Below are 13445 nucleotides of genomic sequence, written 5' to 3' on the forward strand. Positions count from 1 at the left end.
CACTAAAATGAGAATAATAATGGGACCTCTAGATAGTTGGGAAGACAAAGATGAGACAATGTTTATTAAGTGCATTTCAAATCTAAAAAGTGCTAGATAAGTTAACTACTATTATTATTTCATTTGCCTATACATTTGTTGGTGCTTATTCTCTTTGCCAAAAGCAAAGCAAAAATGATAATTTTATCTTTGAAAAGATTGAAGAACAAGAAAAAATTCTTTACTGGATTAAATTATTACTAGAGAAACTAGATCAAATTCTTGCTAATGGGGGAACTGATTATTGAGGTAGAAATGATTCAGAACTTGTTGGAAAATGGCTACTTCCTCCTAGAATTGTAGATAAAGGAAAGGAAAGCAAGTCATAATCTACCATATACTGTACTTGCTGTTGGTAAGTTAATATTTGTTAATTGACTAATGCCATATACACATACATATATGTCTAAGATATTTTATATATGTATGTAAAGATTTGTATCCACATGTACACACATGTAGATACCTCAGAATTTTCTTTTTTTTGTTTCATTCTTTTACCATAATGTATGTTCTGAGCACTAGATGGAATACCTCTTGAACATTTAGCTAGATGCCTGAACAGAAATGCAAACAGTTGAATAGTATACATTTTTTTTTTTTTTTTGCTTTTTTGATTGAACTTGTAATCTTATAGGTGAAGGAAATTCCTGGTGTGGAAACTCCTGCCAGTGCAGAAAAACAGTTCTTACAACATAATGTTAGCAAGTTGCCTATGATATTGAGAGATTAAATACCTTTCCCATGATCATAGAACTAATATGTATCATGGTAGACTTGAATTCAGATCTTGACTCCAAGATTTGCCTTCTACTGTATAACACTGATTTTGTTATCTATATAGGGTGTATTCTCCAGGGAAGAAAACAGCATTTTAGAAAGCACAAAAATTATATCCCCTCCCCTTTTTTTTTTTAAAGAAAAGAAAGAAGAGAAAATTATATAGCTTCAGACCAAAGATTTTAGACCTGGAAGAGACCTCAAAAGATCTCAAAAGATCATCTGGTCAAGCAGCAGTATTCCTATTGCAAAGTGGAGAGGTGAATTTAGGTATTCTTCTAGTGTAAAAATTTTCATCCCATTATATAATGCTAATGTTGTTTGATTTGATTTTTGTTAAGTAAATTACTTACTATATTTTGTTGAATATTACATTGCAATATCCTTTTGCATAGAATCATTAGCATTTGAATTGTCTCATCTCCACCCCTTGCCCTCATATTGTAGGAGATGTAGGGTTTCTTGTGTATAGCAGGCACAAAGAACAAGAATGGGGAAGAACTGCTTGTGGGAGATAAACATACAGGTTATTGGCAACAGAAAATGCAAGAGTGGGGAAAGTTAGCTAGTAATACCGAGTTTTAGAGCAGACAGGAGCCAGACCCAACTGGATGTGTTGTTGATAAAAGCAGCCCAAATGAAAGAGAACAAAGATGATTAAAGACTCAGAAGTCAGAAGTTAGGAAGTAAAGGAATATCCAGAATAATAATAATTAATTGGTCATGATAAAGATAGATTGCCTTGTTGAAAAAGCCCCTTTTTGCAGCTTTCTTTGATAAGAGAGTTCAGGTATGACAGCTACTTCTTTGGGCACAGGATTGGAATACAGTTATTTACTTTTCAGTCATATAAATTTTAATAAAATTGAATTTAGTTAACAGCAAAAGATGTGAAAAGATACAAAATAATCCAGGTGTGTACTATTCTTCTTTGTTTCATTATTATCTACCCATGCAATGCCTAATCAAAATGACGTTATGAATGGCATTGGGAAGTCTACTAAACTTCAGGACTACTATAGATGGGACACTTATGGCTCAGGTAAAAAGGAAGCCGTGTCAGTGGTTTAAGGCCTGGCCCCTGGCCCCTGGCCCAATTAAAATCTTGAGAGTAGGATGTATACTGTCATCAATATGGGCAGTTTGGTCAAGATAGAGGAAGCCTGTTTTCTCCTTCTATATGAATCTTGTTTTCTTCATAAAAGATCATCTTAATATGCCGAGAGCCTTCCTCTAGATCTTGTCAAGTTCTATGGAGAACAATTAGTACATAGGTTTTCCCATCTGTTATGTATTTCCTTTGCCATAGGCCTAGTCCACCTTCTTTTTCAATCGTTTATTTCCTTTGCATTTTCCATAATGCTACTTCGTGTACATAGACCATCATTATAAATATGCCAAAGCCTCTTCACACCTTTCATGTGTTATAGAATGGAAGCTTCTTAAGGGAATGGACCATTTTTCCTTTTTTAAATTATTTTTTTGGTGTGCTTAGTTCAGAGTCTCACTCTTGGGATGCTTAATGAATTCTTGTTTTGTTGATGTCTTTTATTGTGAGGACAATATGGGATACCTTTGACTCTCTCTAGATCTTCAGGTTTCTGACTCTATCCTGGTTTTGTTACCTTTCTGTGTTAGGTTTGGTTTTGGCTGAACTGAGCTCAAGCTCAGTTTCTTCCTCTTCCTGCTTCCTGCAAATGCTCTTTGGCCACTTGTAGCTGTGCTTCCACAGAGATCCTCTGATGTTCCATGATTGACAGTCATAAAGTATTTCCAGGAGAAGAGTTGTACTGAAGAAAAAAAAAGGGTCTCTGGCACAAGTAACAGCTTTAGATCATTAAAAATACTGTACAGTTTTCCAAATAAGTTCTCCCTCAGCCCAACTCCTCTCTCTCTTGTATCTTTGCCTATGATAATGATGTGTTAATTCTGTTAACTATCTTAACAGTATGTTAGATATTGTTAAATAATTGTTTAAGCAATTCTTACTGTCTAAATAATAGACATTTTCTTCCATTTATTTTTCCCATCTGGATTATTAGGTTGATTTCTTTTAGGTAATAATGGTCCTTATTAAGAGGCTGTATAATATTTAGGGTCTTGTTTCAGTTTTTTTTATTATACACAAATAGGAGCCTTTTCAGGATCTTGCTAACTATGACTAAGTTCCATTAGAAAACCAATTTTTTTAAGGTCAAAATGAGTACATGATTTGGGCATAAAGGTTCATACCATAAACAAATTAGAGAAGTATTAAGGGACAAGTCAATTCTTCTAGAGCCTCCACAGCTGTGGATCATAACATCTGAAGGAGTTGCAAGGCAGCCTTTGCTGACACAGATGTTGCAGACTGGGAATTACATAAATTGGAGGAAGAGGGAAGAGGAGACAGGTCAGACAACGCAACTGCCTCTCAGTCAGAGAGGTCAGAGAACAGCAACTGCCTCTCAGTCTCCTTGTGTCATCCTCTCATAAGAGGAGATCCATTCTACAAGTCTGGGTTGGATCTCCAGCAACCACTGTCAGGTGGCTCCCACTTTACAACAGGAGAGCAAGGGATAAATTACCTATCAGATCTTTGGTGAAGAGAGGACTTTATGACCAAAGAACAGTATGAAAAGACCAGAGAACAATATGAAAAGCAAAATGGACAACTTTGATTACATTAAATTAAAAAGATTAAATTAAAAACAAAATCAACAGAAACAAAATTAAAAGGGAAGTATAAAGTTGGGCAAAAAAACCTTTACACCCAGTGTTTCTGAGAAAGACCTCATTTCTAAAATATATAAAGAACTGTGTCAAGTTTATAAAAATACAAGTCATTCTCCAGTTGATAAATGGTGAAAGGATATGAACAGTTTTCAGATGATGAAATTAGTCATCCATAGTTACATGAAAAAAATGCTCTAAATCACTATTGATTAGAGAAATGCAAATTAAAACAACTCTGAGGTATCACCTCACACCTCTCAGATTGGCTAAGATGATAAGAAAAAGTGATGATAAATGTTGGACGGGATGTGGAAAAACCGGGACACTAATGCATGTTGGTAGTTGTGAAATAATCCAATCATTCTGCATGCTCAAAGGGCTATAAAACTGCATACTCTGACCCTGCAGTGCCATTACTAGGTCTATATCCTAAGGAAATCATAAAGGAGGGAAAAGGACCCACATGTGCAAAAATGTTTGTATCAGCTCTTTTTTGTGGTAAGAAGGTTTTGGAAAGTGAGTAGATGCACATTAATTGGGGAATGGCTGAATAAGCTGTGGTATATGAAGGTAATTGAATATTATTCCATAAGAAATAAGTTAATTTTAGAAAGGCCTGGAAAGATTTACATGTACTGATACTGAGTGAAATAAGCAGAACCAGAAATACATTGTACAATGTAACAGCAAAAATGTGTAATGATCAACACTGAAAAACGTGGTTCTTCTCAGTGGTTCAGTGATTCAGGGAATCTTAATAGAATTTGGACAGAAAATGCCATCAGCATCCAGAAAAAGAACCACGAAGATTGAATGTAAATTAATACATGCTATGTTTTTTTTCCCCCTCTCCCATGGTTTCTCCCTTTTGTTCTGATTTTTCTCTCCCAACATGATTGATAAAGTGATGTTTTTTAAAATAAAGAAATTTAATTTGGAGGAAAAAAAGAAGCATTTTTCACAACTATGGATAAGTCAATCATTATGCATTTATTAAGCAACTACTATGTGTCAAGCATTGTGCTAAGAGCACTGAGAATGCAAACAAATGTAAAAGATAGTCCCAGCCCTTGATGTGCTAACAGTCTCATGGAGGAGATAACCTGCAAATAACTATATAAAAATAAATCATGTGCAAGAAAAAAATCATATAAATAACCAACAGAAAGAAAGCACTAGTATTAAGAGAGATCAGGGAAGGCTTCCTGTAAAATGTGGGATTTCAGATGAGACTTGAAAGAAGCCAGGAAACAGATGTGGAGGGAGAGCATTTCAGGCATGGAAGACTGCTGGGTATCTTTTAAGTGTCTAGGTCAGGGATCCTCAAACTTTTTAAATAGGGGGCCAGTTCACTCTCACTCAGACTGTTGGAGGGCTAGACTATAGTAAAACAAAAACTTTGTTTTGTGGGCCTTTAAATAAAGAAACTTCATAGCCCTGGGTGAGGGGGATAAACATCTTCAGCTGCCACATCTGGCCCGTGGGCCGTAGTTTGAGGACCCCTGGTCTAAGGTATCTTGTAAAATAGCCCCTCATAACTTTCTAGCAGAGATTTAAAGATTTATGTATTTGTTCTGGTTCTTATATACTTTTTCTGACTTTCTATTTCATTTCTTCTTTTCATGAAGTTTTTCTGGGACCAAGATGCCAAATGTTGTGGCTCTTCTCTCACTGATATTGAAAAGAAATTATAGACAAATTGATAATTTTATGTCCCTTTTTCCTTCTATTTATTGCCCTGCCATTTTAATCCATGAATTAAGCACTTGGGATGATGGACTCATTTGAATTTCACAATAAGAATTCTGTAGGGTGGGTTTTTCTTTTTACTTCCATTGCCCTGGTATTCATGAAATGTTGAAAGAATTAGAAGAAACCTGTCATGTATTCTGTAGGCCTTCTGTCTACAGAGAATTTATGGAAGAGGATTGAGTGAAATTAACACAATTTTTTTGTTATAAAAGCCTAATAAAATAGGCTTTTATCTGTACCAGTAGAGGGAGTTCCTACATCACTGAAATAATGAATTCATGAAACTATTGAAGTAGTTCTTTATTTCCAGGATGACATAGAAACTGTATGATTTATGATATCCCAAACTATTTTTAATATGAGCATAAACATATAAGTATTCCCCTCCTAATCTCCCACCCAAGTAAAAAGTTTCTTTTAAACAGTTACAGAATCAGAAGCTTCTTTAGGTCTTTTTTTTTTTTTTCTGATAAATTTGTTTATTTGCTTCTTTAGGTCTTTAACTCATTTGGAGTGCTAGGTTCTATATCTGAGGGCTCTGTCTTGTCTGGGCACAAGAAAGAGAATCTCATCTAATAAGCCTTTTTGTTTTGTTTTAAATATTTGTCATTCCTATGAACAATTGTAGATCTATTATTAGGAAATTAACTTCACATAAATCCTTTCTGACTTTTTCTTCCTAAGTGATCTGCAGGACATTCAATCAACAGTAAAATTACTTTTGTTCTTAGGATTTCACTAGTAGTCTTTTAAGATGTAAACAGAGAAAATGAAATCCTTGAAAAGGAATGAAAAACAAAGAAACCCTATTTTGCAGCACTGATCTAGCTAAGACATTTGGTTGAATAATTTCTATGCAGTCATTTTGATAGTGAGACTACATTAAGTTCTCTTCAAATAACGTTAAGTCTTTTTCAGATTTCCTCTATATACTTTGTTTATATTCTTTACAAGAGCCCTTTCTGATGCCAAGGAGTTAAAAAGAACCATGGAGAATTACTCATAAATTTGAATATTAGGATTGCTAGCCATATTTCATGTAGACTAGTACTTCTTCAGAAATTAACTAAGACTGGTATATAGAACAAAGGAAACAAAAAGCTAACATCTTCTCACTCAGTTCTAGGGGACTGAAGTGTTTGTGTAGATAAGATGTTGGTGTCTTTCACTGACAGATTGCTAATGAATATTGGTTTCAACTGTTTCAACCATTTATTAATCGTTTACCATGCACAGGGCAATGTGTTGAGCATTAGAGATATAAAGAAAAATGAAAAACAGCCTTTGCCCTCAGGGAACTTACAATTTAATGGAGGAGACATGTGGGTCTCCTCGACATGTGGGTCTCCTCGACATGTAGACAATGAGGTACATGAAAAAAAATATATATATGGAATACATGAAAGTAATCTGCAATGGCAGCTGGTAGTGGGGGGTGGGGCTTGGAAAGACTTTTTAAATTAGGCTGCATATAGAGATCTGGGAATCATCTGCGTGGAGGTAATTGAAAAAATTATGTATTGAATCAGAATTTTTACTTTTCTTTTACCAACTATAGCCTGACAGCTTTAAATTTTGTTGATCACCAGGATAGGGAAAAAACCAAACAAGGAAAAAGGAATTTTAATTTTATTGGCACTTTTGGGTTTTGTTTATCCAGATTACATTTTTCCTTTGTTTATAATTCCAGAATTGTGCCTACAATATTGTAGGATACTTTGAAATACTATTTTTTTTAAAAAACCAACCACCTTTGTCTTCTTTTAGTATCTCAAGTAAGACATCAGTCTTTTAAAGACCTAAAATGATTCCAAAGCCTCTTTATTTAACCTATTCAGATGTTTAATAACTCTTGCTTCCAACAAATAGTTTTTAAGTTTTAACAAACTTAAAATGAATAAAAACATTTACTACATGAATGCTACTGTGCTAAATGCTGGAGATACAAACACAAATGTGAAACATCTTCTTTACTCTGATGTGGGAGTGGACAACACATAGAGGGAAATTATGTTTATGGAAGAGTGATTTGAGTACAATTTCAGAGCCAGAAATGGAAAGCATTGAGGAGGGAAAAAACTAGATGGAAAGTGGCTAAAATGAAAATGAGAACTTCCTGTTCCCAGACTGCTGAGAGTTTAGATGGCTTAGCTCCTCCCAGGTCTGAACTCTGGAATTTGGATTTGGAGAGTGAACTAATAGCAACAGGAGGTTGGAAAATTGTTAAAAGGAAGAAAGATGTCAAGAAACAAAAGAATAAACCACAGAACCCAAATCAGAATATTAGGAATACATTAAAAGTCATCTTATTTAACTTCCTTATTTTAGAAATAAACTGCAGCCTAGAAAGGCTAATTTGCCAAAAATCACACAGTAAATCACTAAGATGATGTAGATGACAATGTTCTTTTTTTTTTTTTTTAATTTTTTTTTAATTTTTTTTTTTTTTAATTTTTTTTGATGATGACAATGTTCTTATTGGTGACTTTGGTCAAGTTATTTAGGATTTCTCAATCTGATTTCCTACTTGGGTAGGATGGAAAGAATATATCTTGATTATCTTTTATGAAAAGAACTATATTATATTTTAATTATATAAAAGTAGAAATTATAGAAGAAAGACAGAAGGTAATCAAAAGTGTATAATATATAAACTGACAGTCTTTTTATTGTCTTAAGATCAATCAGCTCTAACCACACAGATAAATCTACATTTAGAGTCTTCCATCAAACAGGACTATGGAAAACATATACTTAGCCTTTTTCAGGATAAAGGATTTACCCACTAAGCCCCAGAAGATGACCCAGCATTTAGCACAAGGCTGAAACATAGTTGTTTAGTTGTTTAACAAATGTTTACAGATTGATTATTAATTCATGGAGCAATTAGTATTGTTCAGTATGGAAAAGAAAACAGACATGGATATAATAATGGCCCTTAAGTAGATGAAAAAGTTCTACATATGGTAACTAATTGCTGTCTACTGAAGTAACATTTAAAATTGCAGTATTTACAATTTAGGTTAGAGCTTTTCTGACAGGATGTTAACATGAAAGATTCTTACCAAGCTCAGCTTCCCTAAAATTACCCCAGCAAGAATTTTTAAAAGGCATTTTAAAGTATTTTTAATAAAAGTAAAGTTTTAAGTAAAGATTTAATATAATCTAAGAGAAATAAGTGAAGCTCTTTCTAATAGCAGGAAATAAGAGAGATACCATTTTACTGTGTACTGTTCTCTTGGGCTGAAGTCTTCCTGCTTATAAGAGACCCTGTATGCCTGCATGGTATTCTATTGCGTGCTAGTCCCCTAGTCTGTCCTCTACCTCCTTTCGGGGGCCCCTTCCTGCTTACCAGGAAGAAAGCCAGGGAGACACATTTATTCTTATTCCTTACAATTATCTCCTGGTCTGACCTGCCTTCAGGGACATTACTTCTCATCACTGAGCCCCTAGTGATGTTATAAACATTTCTAAACTCATTTGGTCATTAAGAAACTCCCACCTCATCATATTTTCTCCATCCCATTTATCCTGAATCCCTGGTTGTCATTTCACAAACCTTTTGTTGCTCTCACTACCCACTTGCCAACCCATTATCCCCTCAAGATGAGGTGCTCTAAAATTATCTACTCCATCCAATATAGTCTTTGGAAAATATGCTCAATAATTAATAAAGTTCTTTTCATCTCCAGTCTTTCCTTTCATCTTTTGATTCTCACTGCCTCCCTCCCTGTGACATAGCCTCCCTGGCAAGCTTTTCCAACATTGGTTGCAGTTTCATTTATTTTCAACTTGCTGCTCAAGACGGTAATTTGGAACACTTCTTGTTCCTTATTGCTATTCCTGCCTCCATCACTCACTAATTTCTTCTTTCAGGTTCATTTATTCCATATCTACCATCTAATCAAAATTCTTGAAGCTGTCATCTATACTCTCTAGAATATTCCTCTTTCCTCAGGTTCAGTTCATGGCTCTCACTTCTTCTCAATTCCTGCTCTTAAATTAGGGAACTTCACCATACATATTGATATTCCCTCAGATACCCTTACCTTTTACTTCTTTTTATTTCTTATTTCCCTTGACATGCCTCTCCCAACTACCTTTAGTGACCAATGGAGAGGGTCTCTTAATCTAACCATCCCTTCTAAATGTTCACTTTAGTGTTTACAAATTCAACGAATTCAGAAATTCCTTTTTCTGTTGTAATGTCACCTCACTTTATGCCTTGAAACTAAATCCTATTTTTCATCCTCACCTTGACCACCAGACCAGGCCATCCTGCTTGCACTGTACTACATACACTCTTGTTCTTTCCTAACCTTGACATTTGAGTGAAACAGCCCAGTCTTCTTCCCTTGACTCCCTTGTTTCCTTATTGTTTCTAGCCTTACTATGCCAAGCCTCAGCCTGTTATAATTTCCCCCATCTGCTGCTTTTGTTCCTACTCATGCTGCTGAATGAAGCTGGAGAAAATCACAAAACCCTGCTAACTAGATCCAGTCACTGCCAATGTGTTTATCTCAACCAGGGCCTTCACTGGCTGACAATTCTTTTACATTTCCTTAAATGACTCACTATCCCACAACTCAGAGTAGCTCTTCCAAACCTTTATCCCCCTCCTTAAACTTTCCATATCTCTCTTTCTTGCTACTTTCTTAGCTAAGAACTATGCTTCATTTTATTAAAAGAAAAAAAAAAAGAGGCCTTTCACCAAGACTTTTCTCTTCCTCCCTCCTCTTTTACTCACATATCCCCGATGCCTTCACCCTCCACCATAACCAATCTATTGCCAAGCTCTATCAGTTTCATAACTTTGCAACATCTCAAGTATATTCTATTCTTTTCCCTTAACACTCTAGTACAGATCCTTATCACCTCAAGCTTAGATAATTAATCTATTGCCATAAACTTGTCTCCACTCCAGAATATCTCCTATCCAGCAATATCTGAACTTTCTCCCTTCCCCAATAAATTTTAATGGCTTCCTGTCACCTCCAAGATCAAATGTAAAATCTTCCATTTGGTATTCAAGTCCCTTCATGATCTGCTCTTCTCTTACTTTCCAGTCTTCTTACACTTTCCCTTCCCAAATGTCCACATTTGCTGCAGTCCAGTGATATTGGCCTCCTCATTGTCTGTCCCCCATGATTGAAATTCTCTTCTCTATTTTTCCACCTTCTTTCAACTCCTTGCTTAGAAGATCTGCCTTCTACCTGAAACCTTTCTTGATCTTTCTTATTTCTACTGCCTTCCCTCTGGTGATTGTTTAAATTCTGTATGGATAGCTTGTTTGTACATAGTAATTTACATGTTATCTCTCCTATTAGACTAAGAACTCCTCAAGAGCAGGTCATTTATAATTGTCTTTTACCTTTCTGCATATCCTTAGTGAGCTCAGCACAGTATCTGACTCATGGTAGTCTCTCAAATATTTATTGACTGATTGATGAGGTAGATATTTATGGAGTCTAAGAAGATAGTAAAGCCAGAAATCCTTATTCTTAAATCTGTGAATCAAACTAAAGTGTTTTTTTTTATTTTTTATTTTTTTGTTTTTTAAGAATGAATTTACTCAGTTTCCATAAATGTGTTTTCTGAGTAATAGGGTATTTTAGTTCTGGTTAGCTAACAAAATGTGTCTCATCTTTTTTTTTCAGGTAAAAGATAAAAATTACCAAAATGTAACACCAAATCTAAAAGCATTAGCTGAAGAGAAATTAGTGGCTTTGAAAAGTAACAACAAAGAAAGTGACTTGAAAAAAGACCACAGATTTGTGCAGTTTCGCCAACAGCTGAGAGATGTGAAAAAGCAATGTAAGTGTTTTGAAGTTATTTTGTTAATTTTTCAGTACAAAACTGTACATTGAAAGGTATTTACTATGCAGATTTATATTCAAGAGAATATGTTCAGTATTATCAATCTCAATTGACAGAATATGTAAATCTCTGTGACTTTATGAGACTCCTTACTCAATTTACTGTTGTCTTTTGTAATATTTATCTTTTTCTTTTCCCCTGAGACAACTGGAGTTAAGGGACTTGCACAGAGTCACATAGGTAGGAAGTGTTAAGTGTCTGAGGTCACATTTGAACTCAGGTCCTCCTAACTTCAGGGCTGGTATTCTATCCACTGCGCCACCTAGCCGCCTCTACTGATGTCTTTTGAATCAACTCTTCTACTGTATTTTTTTTGGTCTGTTCTTCCTTTTATTTCAGATCAGTTTATTGATATCTAAAAAGCCAATAACTTTTTGCTTTTTTTCCAGTCATGAAATAACACTCTTATATTTGCATTTTTACAGTTTCTGAGTAGTAAGTCAATAAACATGTTTTAATAGCTAGCAGTACTTATCTAAACTTTGGAGATACAAAGAAAGGTGAAAAACAGTCTCTGCTCTCAAAGCACTTATGTTTGAATGGGTTGGAAAATAGAGAAATAGGTATATATATATATATATATATATATATACCTATACTCTGAATATAGCTCATATATATATGTCTATACTCTGAATATAGCTCTCATAGTATGAGAGAATATATATATATATATATATATATATATATATTCAGAGTATATAGCTCATATATATATGAGCTATATTCAGAGTAAATGGAAGGTAATCTCAGAAGGAATCATGTGGTGAGAGGGAACCGAGAATCCAGAATGGTATCCTGCATAAGGGAGAAGGTGTCTAAGCTGTATCTTGAAGGATGTCAGAGAAGTAAAAAGATGGAGATGAGGAGGGAAAGTATTCCAAACATGTTTAACAACTAGTGGAAAGTCTTAGATTGGAGCAGAAGTGTTATTTATATTCAAGGAACTGAAAGTGGACTGATGTAGTTAGATCTTAGGGTATATGAAAGAATGAAAGGTGTAAGAAGTTTGGAAGGGTAGCATGAAACCAAGTTATCAAATGCCGAACAGAGAAGTTACAGGGAGCTGAAGAAAAAAATCACTTTGGCATCTGTGTGGAAAATGAATTGGAGCCGAGCAGTTAGTCAACAAACATTTATTGAACATTTATTTTGTGCCAAGTGTGTGTTAAGCCCAGATTACTATGTGTTGAACACTGTGCTTAGCTATGATACAAGAACCAGCAAAAAGAAAAACAGTTCCTGTTCTCAAGGAGCTTACATTGTCAAGGGAGAGACAGTTTGTAAGTGAGGCTCTGAAGTGGGAAGTAGGAGCTATCTAGAGGTTGCTAAGTTCAGAGAATGAAGCATGACTAATATGAAATTTTTTTCTCTCCTCCCCTCCAATGGAGGCTCTAGGAAGGGGGAGAAGGATCCCATAGATGCAGGGTTAGGCAGCTGAGTCATGATGGAATAGTTGGGAGAATCAAGGAAGTTGAAAGAAATCAGGAGTGTGGAGACACTTAAGAAAGGAAGACTATTTAGAATACTTTTGCAGTAGGCTAGGCAAGAGGTAATGCTCTAGAACAAAGATAGAGAGAGGGTACTGGTTTGATGTTGTAGAGAGAATTTCTTTCTGTGGAGTTCCATAAATCAGTGAAATCATTAATTCTATTTCTGTCCTCTTCATCAAAGCTTCACTCCCTCCTCAATAATGGCATGCACATTTATAAATCTCTTTAGGGGTTATAGTTGAAGCAAGTCTTTTTCTTTTTCTATTTCATTTTTATACTGCAAAAAAAGAGTGCTGTTGCATAATGTTAAGCAAACATTGACTGCATGTCTTTATTTGTACTTTGTGATATGATTTCATATTTTGAAACGGACTTTTACATATAAGCATTTTCATTGTACCAATGCTGAGATCTTAAAAAAGCATTAGGGAAGCTCTTGTCCATTTAACAAAGAACTTAAGTTTCACAATTTCAAATATTTTGCAATTTTAAAGAAACCTTTGCTTTGACTTTAGATTTACGTGACAAGCATTTTTCAACTGTATATTCTTAAATTTAATTTCTATTCATTGTTACAGTATTCTATAATCTATTACTCCCAGATGGTCAATGTTATTGTAATTCAATTGTGGTTCTTAAATGTGCTAGGGAATTTGCCTTTTTCCTGTTTATAAAGATAATGTGTTTTACTTCAAGGGCCAAGGCATTTAGTTTTACTTAGTTATTTTCAGATGCTATATAATATAAACTGAAGGTTGGATTATCTGAAAATTGGAATTTCTTACCATT

General features: G+C 34.7%; 1 protein-coding gene across 2 annotated transcripts in view; it reads left to right on the top strand.

Annotated features, from left to right (window-relative positions):
* Nucleotides 1–13445, top strand: part of NSMCE2 (NSE2 (MMS21) homolog, SMC5-SMC6 complex SUMO ligase) — a 232832-nt gene that overhangs the window by 78013 nt on the left and 141374 nt on the right. For both annotated transcript variants that reach the window (XM_031947191.1, XM_031947190.1), the window contains one exon: nt 10944–11100. In XM_031947191.1, the coding sequence (XP_031803051.1) occupies nt 10944–11100 (157 nt within the window). The remainder of the gene's footprint in view (nt 1–10943; nt 11101–13445) is intronic.

This window comes from Sarcophilus harrisii, chromosome 1, assembly GCF_902635505.1.
Source record: "Sarcophilus harrisii chromosome 1, mSarHar1.11, whole genome shotgun sequence".
In the NCBI taxonomy this organism is placed as follows: Eukaryota; Metazoa; Chordata; class Mammalia; order Dasyuromorphia; family Dasyuridae; genus Sarcophilus; species Sarcophilus harrisii.